General features: G+C 37.7%; 2 protein-coding genes and 1 non-coding gene across 4 annotated transcripts; all 3 read left to right on the top strand.

Annotated features, from left to right (window-relative positions):
• The first annotated feature begins 884 nt into the window (after positions 1-884).
• grinaa (glutamate receptor, ionotropic, N-methyl D-aspartate-associated protein 1a (glutamate binding)) lies at positions 885-15,644 on the top strand. Its single transcript, XM_042507048.1, has 7 exons — positions 885-972; positions 9,412-9,751; positions 11,118-11,233; positions 11,343-11,543; positions 12,029-12,157; positions 12,730-12,873; positions 13,780-15,644. The coding sequence occupies exons 2-7, from the start codon at positions 9,448-9,450 to the stop codon at positions 13,927-13,929; spliced, it is 1,044 nt and encodes a 347-aa protein (XP_042362982.1). The 5' UTR covers positions 885-972; positions 9,412-9,447; the 3' UTR covers positions 13,930-15,644.
• A 267-nt stretch (positions 15,645-15,911) lies between these two features.
• On the top strand, positions 15,912-22,575 carry si:ch211-199g17.9 (uncharacterized protein LOC108180085 homolog). Of its 2 annotated transcripts, XM_042506055.1 has the most exons (11): positions 15,912-16,061; positions 16,244-16,267; positions 16,675-16,716; positions 16,797-16,859; positions 18,190-18,264; positions 18,469-18,516; positions 18,669-18,723; positions 20,402-20,491; positions 20,597-20,660; positions 20,790-20,856; positions 20,974-22,575. In XM_042506055.1, the coding sequence occupies exons 1-11, from the start codon at positions 16,046-16,048 to the stop codon at positions 21,072-21,074; spliced, it is 645 nt and encodes a 214-aa protein (XP_042361989.1). In that variant the 5' UTR covers positions 15,912-16,045; the 3' UTR covers positions 21,075-22,575. The 2 variants fall into 2 exon arrangements, with proteins under 2 accessions (XP_042361989.1, XP_042361990.1); XM_042506056.1 differs by lacking the exon at positions 16,244-16,267.
• On the top strand, positions 17,863-17,994 carry LOC121958346. Its single transcript, XR_006106833.1, has one exon. It is a non-coding gene; the product is annotated as a U8 small nucleolar RNA (small nucleolar RNA).
• Positions 22,576-22,999: the final 424 nt, after the last annotated feature.

The raw sequence follows: 22,999 nt of genomic DNA, 5'->3' as shown, positions 1-22,999 counted from the left end.
AATAACAATTAGAAGTCAAGAGGGGAAATCACTCTTTGGTGGAACTGCCAACAACTCATAGGCTTATAAGAAATGAGAAGGGACTCCAAGTATACACTGCTTTAAAAAAAATACAGTCATTGGATAAATGTGGCACAAAGTACAATTTCTTTCTGAAATTCAGTGTTGGAAGATCTCTCTTAAATCTTTAAAGTAGCAATGTAACAGTGTAGAAATACTCTGTTACAAGTAATAATAATACACTTTATTTATAAAGCACCTTTCATACAAGAAATGCAGTGCACAGTTCTTTAGATGGAAATAGACAGAATGAAAGAAAGAATGCCTGATACTCAGGCCAATAAGGCAATTCAATATAAAAGGACATTTAAAACAGCAACACCATAGCTCAATATGAGCAGAAGCATACATCTTAAAATCATAAAATAATTATATCACAAAGTATTTAAATCATAAACTCATAAATATATCTAAAATACCAGACAGAAAATTAACCAAATTACATCAGTGATTTTTTTAGTAATTGTATTTGTAGTAGTAATCTGAATCTGCAAAGTAACCAGTAGGGCCTAACTGCAGCTGTCTGATAATTGTAGTGGAATTAAAGTATAAAGTAATATTAAATGGAAATGTTCAAATACACAGATATAAAAATTGTGGCACAGTACTTTTGCTGTACCTCATGCAGAACCCCTCTGATCTATCTACAACTTTCCGTTACAGTATTTTGTCTGCAGGCCACTACAGGCCTTCAACACTCATATGACCCTATAATGAAAAATACTGCGTCATTATGGCGGGAGCAATACTAAACTGTGTCATTTTATGTACACGCGGAGATTCCCACACATCACGTGACGACGTCGTGTGGTGTCGTCAGCGGCTCTCGACCCACTTCAGGTCCAGACCAGCCGGAGGAGGAGGAGGGAGAGTTAATGTCGGCAGCTGCTCTGGGGAAATAACACATTAAAGGTACGTGTGTTAGGGTTTGGTGGGAGTATGTTTGCAGTGTGTGAGTGTCTTACCTAAAGAAACTATTTCCCCCCATTTTTCCAGTTAAATTTGTTGGTTTTGCGGCTCGCGAGCATGGCTGTGGCTAGCAACGGTCAGCATCATGCCCAAACTAACGTCAGTTAACGTCCGCAAGACAGAGAGCGGTGAATTAACTAAACATGTTGTTAACAGGATGATTTATATCAAAACACAGTGAGTCACAATGGAAATTGATTTGGCTTTAAAAATGTCAGCTCAGCATCGGTAACGTGGGGGCGCGGCATGTGGTCATCATGCTAAAAAATGCTAAAATAACCTGACTAACGGATCCATCATGGCAAGCAGGGGTACTGGATATGTGCCGCCGAAACACTCACGGTTTATCAGTGTTTATGGTGGACCTGCTAGCTGCGGGTTCATATTTTTTGAGTTTGATGTAGCAGGTGATCGCAGTGTCGCAGTGTTTATCTGCGCTGCTGAGGCCTAGATGGAGGTGCGCCCGCTGCGGGTGCACCATGAAAACGAGGCTCTCTGTTTATGTAGGATCCATGTTTCTGTTTTGATTTCATCATCCCTTTTGTTTGATGTTTTAGTGGCGCCTGTCTTGCATTTCAGTGTGTTTTAAACCACTATGCATTACAATTAATATAGCGTATGTGTTGCTTTTCAACTATAAATAATGCCCCCCACAACCAAGGAGATATTGGCAACTATTTTGATAAGCGATCGAAAGTTTTATCATTTTAATGAAGAAACCAAAAACATTCAATGGTTCCAGACACTCAGATGTGAGGATTTGCTGCTTCTCTCTCTTTCATTTCACTGTAAACTTAATTTTTATGATGATAAACAGAATGTCGTTACATTTTGGACTGTCTGCCAACATTTGGATTTTTGATTATGTCATTTTGGGCAAATTGTAACAGACTTTTCCCACAATATTCTGATATTTAATAGACCAAAATATCAACATATTAATCTCGAGAGTTACTGATTAGTTAATCAGTGATGATAGCAATTGTCAGTTGCAGCACTAGACATTTGTAAGCGTTTCTTTGATATATATTGATTATAATTTATACTTAATACCGTATTTAACTAAAAAAATTTAATAAAGTTAATCATCAATTGACAGCTATTCTGATAACTAATTAATCATTTAAGTATTTTTTAAATAAAAATACTGACTATTACCTAGTTTATGACTGTAACCATCTTCTCCAATGTGAGTATTTGCTGCTTTTCTGTGATTTTTCTAAGTGAGAATGGATATATTCGGGTTAGTCGGACACTACAAGGTGTTTAAAGATGTTACCTTGGGCTGTGAAAGAGTGTTCTGACATTTAAAAGACCAAATGATTATTCATTAATCAAGAAAAGAAATGTGCTAATTAATCTGTATGAAAAAATCATTACCTCCAGCCCCAATATGTTTTTGTAGTGGTAAATTTATCAGAAAATCAATCGAAAACTGTTCATCGATTAAATAACCAGACCTGTCTGCTTTTGGGTAAACCAGTAATTAAATATTGAACAAAATAAAGTACCTCAAGTTTGGATAGATGCAATTTTGCAACAACAATATTAAAGCTGCTGTATTACTCATATCCAGTTTATATGTACAGTACGTATGTGTTGCTATCTTGGCATCAGGCCTTTTCCATTAATATTCCACGCACATCTAAATAAACGCTTTCTCCATTTGCTTGCTTGTCCCTTGCTATTTACAGACGGGACCCCATATTAAATGGTTATTATTTATAGGTTGTCAGTATTACTGTTTGAAGTTCTCCATTTACAGTCCGGCTGTCAGAAACGGCCTCTCTGTTCTTCCCAGACAGATTACCTGGACATGCATGACGCCATGCAAAGCAAATTAGTTTGCTCTCCTGATGATGCAGTTTTACAGTGAGGGATTTTGAATGAACATTTTCGATTTTAGAGTGCCTTTTAATGTAGGAACAAGCGAGGTTAGTGGATGTTTCTGCTGTTGTGTCACCATCCAGCTGTGAAACAGACTCAAACTAAGCCCAGGATTACTGAATTTCTACTGCAGCCGTGGAAATAACTGCCTCATCCCGTAAAAAGCATTTATGTGCTTATTCCGCTTTGCTGTGGAGTATTAGAGAGAAGGGATGTTTAACATTTTGGATAATTGTGTTTTGCTTACACTTCAGTTCTGTTTGGTGGGATTCTGATTTTCAAGGATCAGTGGGTTTATATTGACCAGACAAGAGGAATAAAGCTGAGCTATGTTGCTAACACCGCCTCCTGAAATCGGCAGAGTTCTTCTTACACACTGGGAGTGAATAATTGATTTAAACTCTAAACTAGTGATACATTAGCATCACTAGCAATCATTTAGCAATGCCAAAATAACTAATCTTACAACAAGATACTTTAAATTGTAACAGCATTTATTTCTTTTTACAACATGCCACCTTATTTTGTTACAACAAAACATCTTCATGATGTATGAAATTTGGTGTTTGAATGAGACACATGAAAATTTCTTGAGCTGGTAATAAAACTATAAACATTTTATCATAATGAGCAAAAGATGAATGTATATATTCATAAAAATTCTAAATAATATTTGAGATTTTGTTCACAATGGAAGCAGTGTGTTGTCATACTACCCTAGCCTAAAGTGCAGCCATCTGTCACATGGCGAGGTGTCTGCAGGTCTGACATAGCCAGAGCTGCAGCTGACATGACGCCTCACGACAATATCTCGCCAGACTGTAACATAGGCTGGCAGATAGGCTGACAGCGCCTCAGTGGGGGATTTATCTACCAGGTGGTCCAAGTGGCAATTTCATAACAGGACTCAAGATGTTACCATTGTGCGCTGAGTGCTTTGAGGGGTTTGATTAAAATTCAGCTGGTTCTGTGGTTGGTGCAGTGTGTGAGACACCCATGTGAAGCGTTTTTATTTACTCCCCAAAGGTTGCAAAACTGCACTCGTCATGTGAGTGTGAAACATTTTATTTTTGATATCACTAAGTGATAGATGTCGGTTTGTAGCTTTTAGAAAGTATTGCAATTTCAAAAGTTATATGTTTAAAATGAGTGGTATTTTCATTTTCTTTGAAAGTATCAAAGATCACAGCTACTCACTTTTAAGTCATTGTGGCACCACATATTGTAACTAGCACAAATATATAGGCCCCACTGCTTTTTGTGGCTGTTCCTATGTTGTTACTGTGTTTCCTGTTGCTGCTCAGGCATGCACACAGCATGTTGTATATGGGTTTGTCGAGGTATTGTGCCAGCCTAATTGTGTTAACGTGGCTCTCTGGCTAGCCCACTGAATCCAATATCCCCCACCCCTTTAACCTAATTCCCCTAGTGATAGCTATCAGCAGAAGCTGGGGATAGTGGCACAGTCCTTATCCATCTAGCATCGGGGCGTCTCTCCTAAGAGGATTTGAAATCTCCCACGTAATGCTTGTAAAGCTGTGCAAACAGTGCCTCAAACTGACTCACCACTCTCACAAAAATGACAAAAAATGAATTGAAAGTATTCACCACTTATCAAACATGGAAATGAAACTGTTGGGGTTGTTGAATGGATGTTGTGCGGTTTTGAGATGAGTAGCTGGAAGAGAGGACACTACCTCTAAATGTCTTTTACTGAAGTGCTTTAACCTTCTTCTCTTCTGAGAGTTTTCTCTTCAAAACTGAAGGTTTATTTTATTTTATTTTTATTTATTTTTTTTACTTTATTAAATCAAGGTTTTTTTAAGCGATTACAGCTATGTGAATCAATAGCCCATAGACACATTCATCTGTTATAAAATATCAGAGGGGAAGGTCGTCTCTGCTCACCCGAGCTGTTGTGACTTCATGCACATTTTTGACATTTTCCTGACAGCATGGTGTGTTACCACAGAGGAAATCCATCATACACAGATACAAAGCGACAAACAGGCCAGTGCAGATTCATTCTGAACTAAAAAACACTGAAGTCCCTTGAGTGTAACATGACTTAAAAGATCATATGAAGCTTTTGCTACAATTTGGGAATATAAACAAGGACTGGGGGTTGATTTAATCATTGAATTTTGTTCAAATCATACTGATAATACTATTATCCCATTGTTATTCTACAAATGTTTTTTGTCCAAACTAATGATTCACAACAAGCTGTAACTTTAGTTAGTTTCAAAGTTAGTTATTGAAGTTTTTGCTGCACTCACAGCGGAGCACAGTCAAGTTGAAACACATGATCGACCAAAAAAATAATTGGAAACTACTTAAATAATCGTTAAACTTTTTCAAGAAAACTGCCCTTGTGACATCTTCTCAGCTGTGACATTTTCTGCTTTTCTTATGTCTTATGTTGTAATGAATTAGAATATCTTTAAGATTTGGACTTTTGGTCAGACAGAACAAGCAATAAGATGACATTACCTTGAGCTTAAGGAAATTATTACAGACTTAACAATTAACTGATCAATGAAAAAAGGAATTACAGCACAGTTTTTTGCATCTTACAACAGTCAGGGATGTGCACAGTTAGTTGACTAGTTGATTAAATGTTGCTACTGTTGGTAGTCAACATCAAAATTACTAGCTGGTTAAACATATTAAGATTATTTTATTGATGTTTACATTTAAATTATGTATTGACAGGATGTGCACTGAAATGTCACATCTTCCCAGTCGAATGTTGCTTTATAAAAGACAGTTATGTGAAAACAGAAAAAACACATTGATCTGTTTGCCCCAACCCGAAAGTGGGGAGGTAGGAAGTCGGACAAATATGACATTTCGTAAAACCAATGTGTTTTCAGTATTCGATTTTGTTAAGCAAGTTGTTGTGATATTTGTCAAGATGATGCAATGTTTGTCATGCAAAATGCCACACATTCCAGCAGCATTTAAAATACAATTTCGTTATTGTAAAGAAATAAAACAATATCAAATGGCTCTGATGATATACACTATATTTTTTCAGACAATTTTTAAACTTCGACTAGAGTAAAAGTAAGAACACAGTCAGAAAGCAGTCAAAATATAGCACAATTTAATCTATAAGATTGAACTTCTGTTTAAACGCCAGAGAAATGAATCGTGAAGAACATCCTTAACACCAGTATGATTATTTTAAATAGGATTTCAGCTTTGTTTCCCAACTCTAACATGGATTGCAGATTCTCTCTGGTCCTGAGTTACAAACTTAAGTGCTTTTCATGGACATTGGACAGGGACAGGGACAGGGACACATGTTCTGACTGTGTGTGTCACATGATTAGTTAAGGACTCTTGGGTTACTCAGTTACATCTCTGGGTTTCTTCAGACGACAGATGTCCTGTCTTGTCTGCAGCGAGCAAACAAAGTCTTCACTTTGTCACATAATTATTGAGTAAGTCTTTTGTCAATTCAGATTAACATAGTGATTCTTTAAGATAAACCAATACTGACTACGATGCAAACATTTAACTGACATAAATGATTTTTTTCAAGTAATTCAGCAAAATTGATGTACTTAGTGTACTGCATGCTACCCTTACACAACCATTGTTGTCCGGAAAGCCGGGAGGGATTTGGCTCCTCAGATGATGATTGTAATCTGTTATGATCTTAATGGAGACTGTCAGTATGAAGCAGAGCCAGCACTCGTCATGTTTGTCTGCAGTCTCTCATTGCACTGTCCCCGTGATGGACAGACAGCGATCATGAGGACACACACCGGAGTCTGGATGCGTTTGCCAGAGCGAAATAGAGCAGTGTTGCGTAACATTTACTGTGTAGCCTAGAAAGGACAGAGGGAGTATTAGAAACTGTAAGCATGATTTTTGGCTTTCTAATTTTCTGCTGAATGGGTATTTTTGAACTCTCATGTATTTATATATTTAGCGGTGGTGTGTGTGAAAGAAATAGCATAAGGACTGAGGATGTGTTTGCATACACTGCTGTACTGTAGTAGCTGTAGTTTCAACAGCATGGGCCTATGCACTGTCCGCTGCAGACTCAAGCTTTTCTTTTGAAGTCAGCAATCAGGGGAATGGCTTTTGGCGCCCATCCTGCTCAGCAGAAGTGTTCCTGCAGGCCTTTTATATAAGACCTGAACAGCACATTTGAAAAGCGCTAATAAACCTCTGTCTGTCTGACCTCAATTGCAAAAAGAGTTGTGTTTTTCCAGCGTGCAGCTCTCTGCCATGCATGTGGATGCTTCATTAGCATTATGTAAATGACACAGAAACCTGTTGACCCTGGTTGTGCAGGGGCCATGGGGGGCTGCAGTAATGGCCAATATGTCAGGCCTCTTCCTGAAGCAAAGCAGATTAATAATACATTTGGTTACCAAGGCACCACCTGCATCCATGGTAACACGGTCTACTCTGGTGTGGACAGTGTTTGCCATCTCCTCAATTTCCATCTATCTGTGTTTCATGTTTTCCGCTTACTAAGTCCATATAGTCAGTGTTCGGGATTGACAGGCATTAGGTGTGAATGGAGCCTGTGGTTAGCAGTGCAAGTTTCCATTGAGATCAGATTCATTCACAAGAATCTACTGTTAAAGATGAAGTAGAACGGTGCACCTTTTTGGGGGGAAAGTTTCAGAGTAATTTTAGTATTTCTTCCTCCATAAGGAGAAACTTGAGCAGTTTCTTGAAACCACATTTCATGTCAGGGATTGATTTATTTCTCCCACCCAATTCTCCCAACACCATCTCTAGCCCGTCCTGGCCAGTTAAAGCTGACTGAAACAATTAGCCGATACATCTTTAATTAATATGAAAAAGATAAATAAAATAATTGATAACTCATACATATGTATATACATACATCCATATAGATATAACTATTAACACATTATGCATGATTATACCAATTAAATATACATGATTCCAATAGCCATGAAAAACCTGGAAAAGTCTCCCCACTATGCTTAAATGAAGCCAAAATATCCGTTATGCGGCCGCTGTCATCTTGCGCCGGTGACATGATTCTGCACTATAGCAACCTCCTGTCATCTGAAAACCTTTTTGTGTAGTCAGCGCTTTCTAGGAATTGCGGTTGTGGCCAGTGACACATTTAGTGTAGTTCCTCTTTTAGCTCACTTGCCATATCTGTAGGGTTTTAGATTGGACTTCCCTTAGCAGCCATTGCCAGAGATATGTGTTTTCAGATGTGCTTGATAGTCAGCCATAACAGTAAAGAACCACTCCTTTAGGGCAGTGAGATGCAAGTGTCGCATCTGGTGTTTTTGTGCCTATTTTATGATATTGGATCACTTGCCGCTGCCCACTGCTTTTCAGTGAAACACCACAGGATGAGTGTAAACTCATAAATAAATCATAACTTCTTTTCTTCTCCTCCTCTTTTATCTCCACTTGGCATCAGAAACAGCCTTATATTACTTTGAACTTTTTATCTGTAGCGCATATTTTCCTGTGGCTATCATTATTTGTCATATTAAGTTTTCCATTCATGGATCTGATGATGTTGCTGCAGCAGTATATGAAAGGGCCTGTGGTGGCTCCTCTTTTTTCAAATAAATTTTCAGCGTTTTCCTCGTGATTCAAGTCAAGTCAATTTATTAATCATCAACTATTATGATAAATTACTATATTTATAAAGCCCATTATCACAAAACACAGTTGCCTCAGAGGGCTTTACAGCATATGGCACCCCTCTGCCCTTAGACCCTCACATCATGTAAGGAAGAACCCCCCCCCCCAAAAAAACCTGTAACGGGGGAAAAAAAATGGTAGAAACCTCAGGAAGAGCGACTGAGGAGGGATCCCTCCTCCAAGATGTCGTAAATAACAATTAAATTACAATAATGACAGAAAGAGATCGAGAAAGGGGGAGAGATTTAACAGCAGTAATGGTAACATTATTCCCCACAGAATGAAACGCTTAATGTAAAGCAAATGTTGGACATTTTGCTAAATTAAATACTTTCAGCATGAATGTCAATTTTTTGGCCTTTTCGACAATCAGTAAGACCTTTTAAAGACCAATTACAGTTGATTTGATTTGATTTGTTATAGAGTATATAAAAGGCATATTACAGCAGAATCAAATCATCCAAAAAGGAAGTTAAAACAGCATAAATTGATAATACAGCTGAATTTTAGCTTGTGAAACAGAAAGGCAAAGTGCTGTAGCTCCTTTCTTCCTGCAGCATTGTTTCATTGCAAGTCACCTTTTTAATCAGGGATATGCAGTGCTTGTGTCTTTGCCAGTTTGGCCCAGATAATGTACCGTCATTACATTTTTCATCACTTCCTCCTGAGACTGTTGATACGTAATAAAGATGTTGAAATTATACGAATATTCATACTATCAACACAAGATTTATTTTAAAATCCTCTTACCTGTCTGATGTATGTTTGTGCTGAATAGAGATGTTTTCATCAAGCAAACTAATAATCATTCTCTTTCTCTTGTTCTCATAGATTGTTCTAGCAGCAGAGTGAGCCTTCCCCCACACCATGTCCCAGGACAAGAGTGGATACCCTGTTATGGGTGAGAACAACCCACTTCATAACAACGTCTATGGACCGCCTCAGCCAGGTTTCGGCATGCCCCCTCCCAACTACAGCCAAGCCCCAGGGGGACCGTACCCACCAGCAGCCGGCTACGGACAGCCGGGCTTCCCCCAAGCAGGCCCGGGTTTCGCTCCTGGTCCCTACCCTCAGATGCCTTACCCTCAGATGCCCTATGCACAGGGACCCTACCCTCAGGGGCCTTATCAGCAGGGAGTCGCACAGCCAGGCTTTCCCGGTGACCCCATGGGTGAGTGGTTAAACAAAGATGTGAGCCGTTTATGAATTGACTTTCTAAGCCACCTTATTCTTTGTTAGATACCTGAATGTGTCACAAAGGTGACTGACCATGGCGTAGCCGAATAGTGGGGGTGTACTTCTTTGAAAGTGAACATATTATGTAGACCTTAACCCAAATATTTTATATTTATTTATTTAGGTTTTCGTTCATTGGCTAGGTATTGTTTGAAAGTTTGGGATTGGTTTTTATAGTGGTTTTTTTTTGTTGTCGTTTGTATAGTGTGTAGAATTGGTTAAATGCAGAGTACAATTTTTGTTTCATTGTATACAATTACTGAGAAATGCCAGTGAAGAAATTATAAATAAATAAATATCTTATGAATATAAATCTGAAATCTTAAATTAGTTGTAGCCACTATGGTATTTCTACACTTCTGTTTTCACAGCGCTTTATCGAGCATTGTCTCGGATTCAGAGCAAATTATTATAAGCATATATGTAGGTCTACAATTCATCCATGATTTAAAAAAAATGTTACAAGCTGTTATTAAGTCACTAAATGTCGATAGGACCTCAGGATTACAAACATGCATAGAGCACACCAATACCTTTGGATTTTTTTTTTTTACTCACAAACAACAGTACCTTAGAATAACTGACTTGGGCTGTACGTGACTCAGAATGACGTCAGTCAAATCTGATTCCGCTGTTTCATACAAATATTCATTGACTCGGGTATTTTTTCCTTTAAAAGTTTTTAAGTTTGAATGGAGCACTGCAGGACATTTAGTGTAGTATTACAGTAACAAGCTAACCGCGCTAACCATGGATCTGAAATATACAACAGCGTTTTTTGCCAAAACTACTGTATATATCAAATAAAAGCCAGAGACTGTGTTGTATTAAGTTGCTGTGAGCTGTGAATTCACAGCTTTTAAGCAGAAGAGAGAAAATAATGAAAACACTGCTCGAGAAGCAATCATAGTCGACTCAGGGGTCTCCAACTGATGATTTGAGTTTCTGACTTTCAAAGGACAGCTCTAACATCGTGTGATTTTTCTTCCTTTGCTCCATAAAGCTCTCTGTGTACTCTGCGTGAAAGTCATCGGTTTGGATGGAGTCTTCTCTGTCAAAAGATTCACACACAAAAGGCCTGTTAATGCCAAAAAAAAAGCCCTGTGTACATTATCCAGGTCAACAAAACACTTTACTGACTCCAGTTGAGAGCAGACGCAACACAGATAACCGGGCAATCAATGAGATGATCAATACTACAATCAGTGTGCTGAAAATGCCACAGACACGTGTCTGTTTGGTTGGCTTTTTGCCAGTTGTATAAAAAAACTAATCATCACCCTGTTATTGTTGTTCACCAGCCCCGGGTGGCAGCCCTGGTTACCATGGTGATGGGCCTCCATCTTACTACGATAATGAAGAGTTCACCAACTCTGGCTTTGAGGACAAGACAATCCGACAGGCCTTCATCAGAAAAGTAAGTCCTTTACAGCATCAGATAGATGAAATGGTCCTCAGTGATGACCTCAGTGTTGAAATATGACCACATGTTTCAAATCACCTCCTTCGTCCCTCTTTCCCACCAGGTTTTCATGGTTCTCACAGTGCAGCTGTTGGTCACCTTCTCCTTCGTTGCTGTTTTCACCTTCGTCGACGAAGCCAAGTTATTTGTGCGACGTAATCCATGGACATGTTATGTGTCCTATGCAGTCTTCTTGGTGGCTCTGATCGTCCTCAGCTGTTGTGGAGACTTCCGCCGCAAACACCCCTGGAACTTGATTGCACTGGTAAGAACCTGCCCTCAGAAAAGTATGGAGCAGTTATTATTAAATCGCTTAAATCACAGTGTATGTATCGTAATAATGAATAATGATTTCATCTTTTAAACAAAACAAGCTGAAAGAAAAAGTAAATGCTCCTGAGAAACATAACCTACTGTGAGACAGCAGTGTAGTGGAGACTATGTATCATTGGGTCATAAGATTGTCTAAATTTAATTTTATGAATGCTAATTATGCATCTCGCCCCACCAGAGAGCCTGTTTTTAAGCAAGTTTTCCCGTGTTTTAAAACCAAGCATACACATGCTAATTTTGGTGGAAAAGGGCTAATATTCAGTTTTATTCCAAACATCAACATTAAAGACCATATAGATGGTTCTTGATTCCATTTTTTTAAACAGATGAATTGTCAATCTTCCATCATCTCACTTAAATCTGCAACATGTGAAGTGTTTCATAAATGATATTAATTTGACCATGTGTTTTCTGCAGTCCATCCTGACCCTGAGCCTGTCCTACATGGTGGGCATGATCGCCAGCTTCTATGACACGGACACCGTCATCATGGCCGTGGGCATCACTGCGGTGGTCTGCTTTACTGTCGTGCTCTTCTCGCTACAGGTCAGCACACACAAACAGCTGCTTGAATAAATGTATTTAAATGTTTACGGTTAAACATTGTCCCTCTGGTTCAAAAACAAAAGTAAGAATTTCCTCTGGTTAGTTTTTTACAGTGAAATGTGTAACCTTGTCAGCCTCACAAACAGCCCACTGAAGGCACACTCTCTCACAGTTATCTACTGTAGCTGCTTGACATGATATATTCCAGGGAGAAGCTTTGTTTGTCTTAGACTTAGAAAACTTTTATGTCCCCCAGAGCAGTGATTTATGGTACACCACAATAAACACAGAACAACAAAATAACAACAAAAATCTATGATCAGGATCTGTCAATAAATAAATAAGACAACCCCTCTCTATGAGTTAACATAACTTCCACCCAACCCTAACCCTATAAAAATGTAAAAAAGCAGCTCGTTGAGTAATTACTGTAGGAATCAATGATTTTTGGAATATTAAGACTGTATTTGAAGTGAGTTTCTGTAAGTCTTTTGAGTGGTGAGTCTCATGTCTTAATACAGCTCATATTTTCCAACATCTTGAATTTTCTCTTCTCTCCTCCTTTACCACAGAGCAAGTATGACTTCACTTCCTGTCGGGGTGTGCTCTTCGTGTGCCTGATCGTGCTGTTGCTCTTCTCGTTCCTCTGCATGTTCATCCGCCACAAGATCCTGCACATCGTCTATGCCTCACTGGGGGCCCTGCTCTTCACCTGCGTAAGTTTCAAAATTAATTTTATTGTTTTTAATAAATCTTTTATATTGAATAATATAAAGTAACATAATAAATGTGAGGATGCACCTCCTAGGTTTTCTATACAAAGAAAGGGAGAATGTTAATGAGAAACATTGACAATGTGTACAAAACAGAAAAAAAGAGGAAAACAAAAGAAAACAAAGAGAGCAGAAGGAAAACAAAAGAACAACAAACAAAAAAAAACAAGAATCCAAGCGAACCAACATCCACACACACACACACACACACATCACTAAATTTAACAAAACCAGTTCTTCGTCTGGCAGGGCCTGTAAATCCATAAAATATGACAGAAAATGTTGCCATTTGTGAAAGAAGTTTGTGTGTCCTCTTAATGTGTATTTAATTTTCTGAAACAGAGGGAGGGTTAGGGAACTTCCACTTTAGGAGCAGGCAACGTCTGGCTATAAAAGATGTGAAATTAAAAGTTTCTGTTCGCACAGAGTTTGATTGACATGACTCATTTGAAGCCCCAAAGATGGCAATTAATGGACAGGGCTATAAATATATTCCAATAATAGCAGACATTACATTGAAGCAGCTGGACCAAAAGTTATGTAAGCATAGGACAAAATTAATTTTCACATTCATGAAGTTCAGTGGCTCTTTCTTGTGTTTAGTTTTTGCCGTTACATAAAGAAACTCATGAAGAGTTCCGCCCGCGCTGTTATCACGGACGAGCAAAAACCTCCAAATTCATAGAGGTGACACAGAATGATCACAAAGGGACATACACGCATGCGAGCACAAAAACCAAACAAACACTGCTTACATCTTTAGTTTATGATACTATATGAATATTAGATCCCAAATGCAGAGATCTCTTGAAATAACAAGAATATACTGTCGTCGTTTCTTCTCTTCAGTTTTTGGCTGTGGACACTCAGCTTCTCCTGGGGAACAAGAAGCTGGCTCTGAGTCCAGAGGAGTACATTTTTGCTGCCCTCAACCTCTACACTGACATCATCAACATTTTCCTCTACATCCTGTCTATCGTGGGACGCTCCCGTGAATGAGGCTTCACCTTAAAGAGAGCAGGAGGCAGAGAATGCCTCCTGTTGGTGTGAAACATTGCTGACATGCTCTTTAACTCCTTTAACTTTTTCTTCACTTTCTTTTCCCCATGACACTCCTCATTTCCTCCCCCATCTCACACACACACACACACACACACACTTTTTTAAAAGAAATCGTGTAGTTGAACTGTGAAGCAGACACTGAGAGGGACACTATTTATTTACTACAAATTCACATTAATGACAAATGTATCTGTCTTCTCCTCAATTTTGACTACTCTGCTTGCTGTAACTGCTTCTACTAACAGACATCCCTTAACTTCCAGTTTGGCTCGACACAAACCGTGTAAAACATGTTATCCTGTGGATGCCTGGCACTCAACCTCGCCTCGCTGCAGAGATTAAACAGAAAAAGAGCGGAGAAGGTATCCGTGGCGCCTAATATTGATGCAAACCAGCCTTGCCTGAAGAGAAGTTAGTGCTAGAAGTACCCTCCTCTCTAATCTGTCCTCTTTCCCCAAACGTATCTCTCCCTTTGAGCCTGCTGGTGTAACGTAACTCTGCATGGCAACACTGGAAACACAACTAAAGATGTGTTATGATTCTTTAGAGCTACCAGAGGGATACCTCTAGCTTGCTTGTCACAGCTGTATATAGTTAAGTGTATTATTGTATATGATGCCAGTATATTCCCCCCCTGCCCCTGAAAGGCATGCTGGAGTGATTTGCATAGATGTGTTGCTTTTTGGGAAAACTTTTACTCTGATTATCAGAACTTCACATACCCAGTACAGTAACTAAAGTATTTAAATGGCAAAAGAATGAAGATCAATGTTGGATGTATATGACTAATATGAACATAAATAGGTATTTATAAGCTATATATTCTTATGGAATATCTTTTCGAAAGGAAGAAAGATTTACGTTTTGAAATAATCCCAAAGCCAGGATTTCCCCTTATCTTCTTCCTTTTTTTCTTTATTGTCCTCACTTACTTTCCTCTCATCTGGTCATAAATGTGAAGTGAAAATCTGATGCTGTATTTATTTTTTCCTCATGACAACTAATGTGAAATAAAATGAAAGTGTAGGAATTTCTGACCACTTCTATACCAAGCTGATCCGAGTTTCAAAAATGTCTTATTTATTGTGAAGTAGATGGACGCTGGACTTATAACTTATCTATTTATTGAGCTTGATGTAGATAACAGGGTTGCTTTGAGGTTTGCTAGTGTTGAGAAAAACACACTTGGACTTGAGGTGATTGTGAAACCATCACATAGTGGTTTCACTAACAAGCTAAAGGATTCAACATGCACTGGAAGCCAAAACACTCACTAAACACACATAACTTGAATGATATATTTAACATGAACATTTTTTTATTCTGTAATTTCCTCTGTTTGGATTTTTCACCTTTTGCATGACCCTCTCCTCTTATTTGCATGTGCTGATAATGCACACTGTACAGGTATTCCTATTTTGGAGAGACACAGTGTTGTTTGGCAGCCCTGTTCGAGTTTTTTTTTAACTCTTGTGTTTGTATCTAACTAATGTGTACCTGTACATAGGACTCCTTAGTGGTTTGATGTGTATAGATGAAGTAATTTTGGGGCTTTGTGGGTCTGTTTGCATTGTATATTTGCATTAAATCAAAGTGGAACTGCATTCGTCTACACTGATATTCGCTTTTCATTAAAACTGATACAATGTAAAGGTGTCAGACTTTGTGTGTTCATTCATATGTGTTATTGCTTTATTGCACTAGAATGTGAATGACTAATAGTGGCTGATTTTAGCTGAAGTACAAATGCAGACAATATGTTTGAGTTAACTCATAAACGTATTTATTTGTCTTTTGCCAATGGCAACAGCAAGTCTATGAATCGGTTTACTTTACAATCACAACTATTATCTGCAACTACATATAAATAAACACTGACACTGGCCTTCTCCCGCAATGAACGCGCGTCATAAGCACGCCGTTGGCGCCGAAGGTCGCGTGCTGTCCTCGTGCGCACGTTTCAGTTAGAACTACGAAGTGAGTAACGTACTTCCGCCATCTTGACAGTTCAGGAAAAGACCACAAAGACTCGACAGACTCTTCTGGCTGGACCATGAGCGAACCAGCAGGTTAGACTACGTACAGTAAACTTTAAAATTATACCGTAATTCACAACAGTAACTACTTCTTACTGTTGTTTTTTGCAAATACTTACAATAAGTTCTTTAAATAACGTTAAACTTCGATGCGTCCATTAGTCGTTGGCTTGGTCGGTTAGCTAACGATTAACATTGACTTTTAACAACTCTAGCGTTAGCAGAGCAGAAGAAAAGTGGTAAGTTGTTCAGTGTCTTCCTTTATGGCCGGTTCACCACTCAAATATTACATTAAAAATAAATATAATTCAAAGTTTGAAAGGTTGATGGTGTTAGCTAACACTCAAAGAAGAAACATGACGATGACATGTAAAATTTACATTGAACTTAGCTAAACCAAGCTATATAAGTAAGGCAAAACCTTAAAAAAAAGTTGGCATTATTTTTTGCAGAAAGCTTGTACATGAACTTTAAACACAACTTACTTTCAGCCCTGTAGTTAACTGGGGCAACCCGAAGATAAACATTCACTTACCTGGAGTGATACATTTAGCTAGATAACAGTAAAGCCAGGGCACAGTGGCGCCTGATGGGAAGGGAAGGCAAAACTTTCCACGTTTCTAACATTTTTTTTTTATTAACACAGCATTCAACATCGACTTGATTAACATTGCACCACCAGATGGAGGTAAGGCTGCACAAGTTCAATTGAAATGAATCTTGAAAATTTCCAAACAGGTCTGATATATTTTCCTTCCCTTTTGTCAGAAGGAGGCATGCAGGAGCCCAAAGTGGAACAGCTGATGGGCAAATTGAGGAGGCTGCAACAAGGTAGCGTTGAACTGACGTGGACCTATCACGTGTTTCTAATCGCGAGTAAATCGCGTACATGGAATTGTCATGTGCATGTGAAAATTAAGATTGGCCTGATCACAAGCAATAGCGACATATTTCTGAGAAATAGGAGAAGAGTTTTGTTCTCTATTTTAAAATTCACACACCTCTACTTAGTTTAAATTGGCACGTTTTAGTGATTAGGTTTAAGTGGTACTAAAAAGCTCCACATCGAGAGTCTTGCTGGTCTTAATTTTCAAATAACGGAAAAGCATTTCGGTCAAGGAAAAGCTACAGAGTTATGCCCGAGAAGTCACTGTCGCGTGCTTCCGTGTTCGTCTTATATCGTGCCGGTAACGCGCATGCTTGGCGCTGTCGTACGGACCCTTGATAAATCCAAGATCAGCTCGTTATTTCACTATCACATTGAGAGATTATCCATTTGATCGGCGTGAGTAAAGTAATTGTAGTCACGTTTTCTCTGTACAAGCGAGTTTGAATTGAAACCGGTAATTTATCGAGAGTAGTATGTGTTGGACTCATCTTGACATGTTAGTTAGTCTTTGTGAAGCTCCACTTCCGCTTCCGATGGTAAGTTGCGTTGTTTTTTTAAACTTTATTTACACCAAGACCAGTTAAAAATGAGCACTTGAATCGTGTGTAACGTGTCCTTTAGAGGTACACTTATTGTACGATGTGAAAATCCTTCAAGAAGAAAGTCTGAAATTGATAGAAAACTTAATGATTATGCACCAATGAGAAAGCTCGTTGGGCTGTCCATATGCTAATAGCACGCGTTTCCTTTCAGCTTTAATAGAAAGACTAGCTTATAAGACAGAAAACTTTATAAAATAACATAGCTGGGGTCGGATTTTAAGAAAAAACTTAAAGATGTATTAAAAACACAACACATTAAATACACAATACATAGAAACACAACACCATGAGTAAGACAGGTGTACATAATGATCATATTAGTTTTATGGACTGACGAGAACTATCTTCAGTAAGGTACATCCTTACCTGTTACTCCAAAATGGAGTATCAGTTTATGATGAATGGAGCTTTATGAGATATGATTAGTATCTCTGGCTTGTAGGGAACAGCAACACCCTGCAAGACCCATTCTGATAATAAATGTGAAAAGTAATGGCTTATGAGTAGATATTACTATGTTGTAATGTTTGTAAAGATGAATAGATACAAGGTATAATACAATGTTATACTGTGAATGTTATCTTTAGCCATCTGAATGTAACTTTGTGGTAATCACAGTACAGCTATAATAAAATGTGTCTTGTCTCAGTCACACTGTGTTGTATTCAAGGTAAAAGAGCCCTGGCAGAAGAAAATAAGGATATCGAATCAGTCAGAGACACTTTGCAGAAAGAGCTGACAAATTGTAAGCGACAAAGTCATTACTAATAACTGTATTTGATCTACATACTGTACAATATCCTCATTGTACCTGTTGTTGAGATGTAGTTAAAGACCTGCTAAAAGTAAATAACTGTATTTACTATCCTATAGGCATTTTTGTGCTATGTATGTAAATGTATATATTATGTTTTTTATTGTATATAGTACATTACCAGTTTTTCCACAGTGCAAACTGAGGCCTACCAACTGGAAGGAAATCATAAAGAAAAGGAAGGTACACAAACAATTGTACACCACGTAACTGATTGTAGCCCTTATAAGAATGAAGATTTGATACCATGTAGAGTTTTGGTTGACTGTGTCTGGAAACAAATTTTTCATCTGTTGTAAATGGACAGACAATCATGCTGTCAAGTTTCTCTCCAGAGTTGTGCAGAAAGCTGCAGTTCCAGCTTGAAGAATCTCAAAAGGACTCTTACAGGTGAGCTCTAACCGCTTTAATAAGATTAAGAATATTTAATGTTAGTTGTGCTGAAGTCTGACCATGACCAGACAAATTGTGTCTTTCACCATATTGTGAGACCTCAATTGTGTGTTTGTGATATGTAACACTAGATGGCAGCAACTCATCAGAATGCTGGATATTTGTTTTCTTCTATAAACTGTCTGCTGTCAAATCTTAAGTCTTCTCTATATCATTTAGATTTACACTGAAATATGGAAATTGTTTTCTTCAGACCTAAAAAAAACAACTATTTAATGGTATCTTTTTATTCTATGGCTATATTGACTTGAGCCACCTCCACCCAAATGTTAAAATTAAAATCACACGTAAATGAATTCACAGTTTCTGTAAAGGCCTAAAGACGACTTTATTGTTGTAGCACCAAGGCTAATGATTCTGGACATCAACTATATATATGTTGAAAGTTAAAAAAAAAGAAAGAAAAAAAACTAACAAACAAACAAACAAAAAATCACCTGCATCATTTAAAAGACTGAGGCTTAATGCCTCTGTGATTCTTTTTTTCTGTCAACTTTCCACTTTTTTGCTCTTGATACTTTTAACTAATGATTATTCTGAAATAACATGGCATTGTCAGTGCATAAATATATGTTTGTATGAAAAGAGTTGATAAGCCTTTCATGGGAGGTGATCATAAAAGTAGACTCCCCCAGCATGAAATGCTCTGGATCTACCTCCTCCATACAGTGTCTTAAAGGTTTAAAGGAGGAATTTTATATTTAACTTTTTTCTAAAATACTGTTTTCCCTGTGCCCTAAAATTATTTGCTTTTCAGCAACATTTTTTTGTATTTCTAAACTTATTTATGGTATTTTTTAAACTTATGATTATATGGAACTGTTTTTTATGCCCCTTTTTGCTATCGCTCTATGATGTGGTTATATTGTGTTCCACTGTAACAAATTGTTTGGTTTTTTTTCTTAAGTGTTGGTGAATCAGGCGTAGCTAAAAATACTTGCCACTGTTGACTGGCCAATGTGACATAGCCTGCTTAATTGACTCAGCTGATGCCAATCTCATTCACTCATCAGCTCAGGGCTTGTGTATATATATCCTTCTGTCTGTCATGCACATCATTCGCCTGATTAAGTCTCTGTTGGGTTGAAATGTTGTATCTGTTGTAGTCAATTAAATATGGGAGCTGTACTCCAGTGTGTGAATATTTATTGTCTTTGTTATGTTAATATGTAGTTTTAACCAGCACCCTGCCTCAAAACAGGTTGGATGTGCAAACAACTACTCTGCTGTAGGTGAGGACTGCCCTGCCCTAATTCCTAAAATCAACCACAGCCACACTTTATTCAGCATGAGTTTAGTTGCACCTCCGTGTAACAATATGAGATTCCAGACTCAGATTGTGACAATTTCCTGTGATGTAGTTTACATATAGTACAACTACTTTTTGAAAGAAGTTTTACTTTGACAAGCTAAAAAAAAACTGTTTCGTTGTTAGGTAACAGGTAGTTTAGTAAACTACAGTTTCAATGGAGGTTCCTCAGCACTGGTGCAGTCTTCTGCGTACACTGAGAAATAATGGCACTGGTTTAAAAAAAAAAATTAAAAAAAAATTAAATGAATTATTTCAGTCATGTTTATATGTTGCACTGAGTGAGATAATGTGTGTGTTTTGTAGGTGGTTACAGCAAAACAAGAAAAGTGAGAAACTGCTGGAACAGTATAGATGTGAAATCCAGGAATTTAAGCTTAAACAACGGAAGCAGCGGTAACTATTAAAAAGTGCAATTATAAAATTACATTTTAAACATATATAAACCTTTACAACCTTGTAAGTGACATAAATGTATTAAAGTCAGCCTTGCTTTTGCAGGATGAAGTTCGAAAACCAGCTTCATCAACTGATAGTGCAGCATAAGAATCTGTACTCTGTCTTTGTAAGTTTTCCATTTTATATAAAAATTAGTTGGTCATTTATATATTCCTAAATCTCTTAATAGAATGGCAAAAGAATGACTCATTTGTTAATATTGTTAATAACTGTTGTTCTTCAAATTGTTACTTAGACTCCAGAAAGGCTCCCTGGTGAAATAGAGAGTGCGGAGAAGACAAAAAGTCAGCTTTTGTCAAATGGTAATTAATGCCCATTCTTGTGCAAGCAGGAAAACCTGTATCCATGTACATGCGTGAATAGTGTTTTTCTTCCATTTCCAACCCTTTGATCTGGTATTGTTCATGTGATTCTTACAGAACAAATGAAGTTGGCTCAGCTGCAGCGCCTCAATGTGGAGCTAGAAGAGATGAAAAAACAGAAGCAGCCTGCAACAACAGCTGCAGAGACTCAAGAGTAAAACTATGCCTTTTATAGGTAGTTTTTAAGAATCAGAGGTAATACTCCGTCGTACTCTTCCCAGTTTGATGCGCTTTGATCACTGTTTGTGAAGTGAAAACCTCAAACCTTTTAAGTTTCATCAGTCCAAGGGTTGCAGAGTTGTTCCAAACCCGTATAGCAAAAAACTAAACTTCAGCTGACCTCAAAATGAAGAAAAGAATCTTAATTTTAGTCAGAATTGGTCAATTTATACCAATAACATTTAAGTAAAATTTTTGCCAATCAAATTATTTTCATTTACTTCTGCATGAGCTTGTTTCGATGTATTCATAAAACCTAAAATATTTTTCATACTGTGACTGGTAAATGGTGCTTTTCAAACGCCAGTAGTATCCTGTGTGGTACTATGTTAATCTGACTTAAATACTGTGTTGTGATATGGCATAAAGGTGTGCATATTTAAAAATGTACTCTGAAGTTATCAAATGGGTTTATTTCATAAATCTTAAAAGAGCCAATTAAACAATACAACCAGTCACTACAATATATACATGTACTTTACATATATGTGCACACAGCAATATTCAATTTCAGTTTTAAAGAGATTTAATAAAAGACTTTTTCAAATACAATATAATACTCTTTGAGGTTTTTAAAAAAAAACACATTGACCCAGTGCAACTGATTTCCCCAAAATTAATGCCAATTAGTTTTTACAACCAAGAGCACACTTGCATATATTTTAAAACTAATTACAAAGCACTTTGATAGTACAGTGAAGGTGAGCATTATCTAATTTGTTATTTAGCCCCTTTTTTTAATATAAATATGTACAATATAATCTAGTATAGAAAACAGTGTAACCCCTGAAGTGTTCATATAGTAATAGGTCCTCCAACTCTTTTGATGTACTGTTAAAAAAACAAAACAAAAACAATTTAAATGGTTTGATGCCCAACTGAGCTCTGAAGCAGCCTGGGAACTGTACTATATAACTAAATCTTTGGTTTACTAGTGTTTACAGACCAACAAAGGAGTTAGCAGTCCTGTGTAGGGCGTAGGTCTCAGTTATGTGACTTGTGTAAGGAGGCATGGCCTCGCTCCAGTTCTGCAAGATGTGGCTATCCCTTTTCTCCTACTTTCCTTTATAGGTGATGACTTATTTAAAAGTCTTATGACAGAGAAATGGGGGCAAAATTTCATTTTTTTGCATTGAATGATGGTAACTATTATTGTCTTAATTCACACTACCTATGATTAGTCCATTTACATTTTAACCCTCTCCTCTAACCATGAAACCCTGCAGGCCTCCTCTCTTAATGGTTATTTGACATCTTCAACCCCAAGAAGTGGGTCCCCGCCTTTATACAAGGTACACAACGCTCTCTTGAGAGGGTAAAGTTCACAGCCTGCTCTACTTACTATAGTAGCTCTCCCTCAACATTAGAACTAGACATTATTAACACATCTTTCACTTTCTCACTCGTATTTTGTCTTGCTCTTCATTCTTTATTATCTCACAGATTTGCCCTTAAATTTTCACCCTCCATGAATTCTTCATCTAATTTTTTTCCTCTTCATTTTCTCATCTTTGTTTTCTGGATTAATGGATAAATAATAGTTTTTCTAGGTTTGGTAATACCCTTAGTGGGCCATTGGCACACAGTTAATCCACAAGGACACTTTGTCACATTCAGTTTCATAAAAGTCCCAGCTACACAGACATTTACAAAAACACTGGTGTTGTACACAGTCCCATATCGCCATGTTTTTTGACTGGCATGGATGTTTTTTCCATCCCTCAGGTACAATATGTACGGTGTTTATCTTATTCTGTCCAACTCCCTCAGTCAGTTTAGTTAAAGGTAAATTGCCCTACCTTTTTCTGTTGGGTGAAACATTAGCCCATGCAGCCAATATGCAAGTGGTGTCTCTCCTCTCTCT

This window comes from Plectropomus leopardus, chromosome 18 (assembly GCF_008729295.1).
Source record: "Plectropomus leopardus isolate mb chromosome 18, YSFRI_Pleo_2.0, whole genome shotgun sequence".
Lineage (NCBI taxonomy): Eukaryota > Metazoa > Chordata > Actinopteri > Perciformes > Serranidae > Plectropomus > Plectropomus leopardus.
The sequence above is the reverse complement of the archived record's forward strand: the minus strand, read 5'-3'. Positions and strand labels throughout refer to the sequence as shown.

Coding starts and splice junctions, on each gene's coding strand:
- grinaa (XM_042507048.1), top strand. CDS start 9,448: ATGTCCCAGGACAAGAGTGGATACCCTGTTATGGGTGAGAACAACCCA. Junction 9,752..11,117: donor CTTTCCCGGTGACCCCATGG/GTGAGTGGTTAA, acceptor GTTGTTCACCAG/CCCCGGGTGGCAGCCCTGGT. Junction 11,544..12,028: donor CCTGGAACTTGATTGCACTG/GTAAGAACCTGC, acceptor TGTTTTCTGCAG/TCCATCCTGACCCTGAGCCT.
- si:ch211-199g17.9 (XM_042506055.1), top strand. Junction 16,860..18,189: donor ATTGAGGAGGCTGCAACAAG/GTAGCGTTGAAC, acceptor GTTGTATTCAAG/GTAAAAGAGCCCTGGCAGAA. Junction 18,265..18,468: donor GCAGAAAGAGCTGACAAATT/GTAAGCGACAAA, acceptor GTTTTTCCACAG/TGCAAACTGAGGCCTACCAA.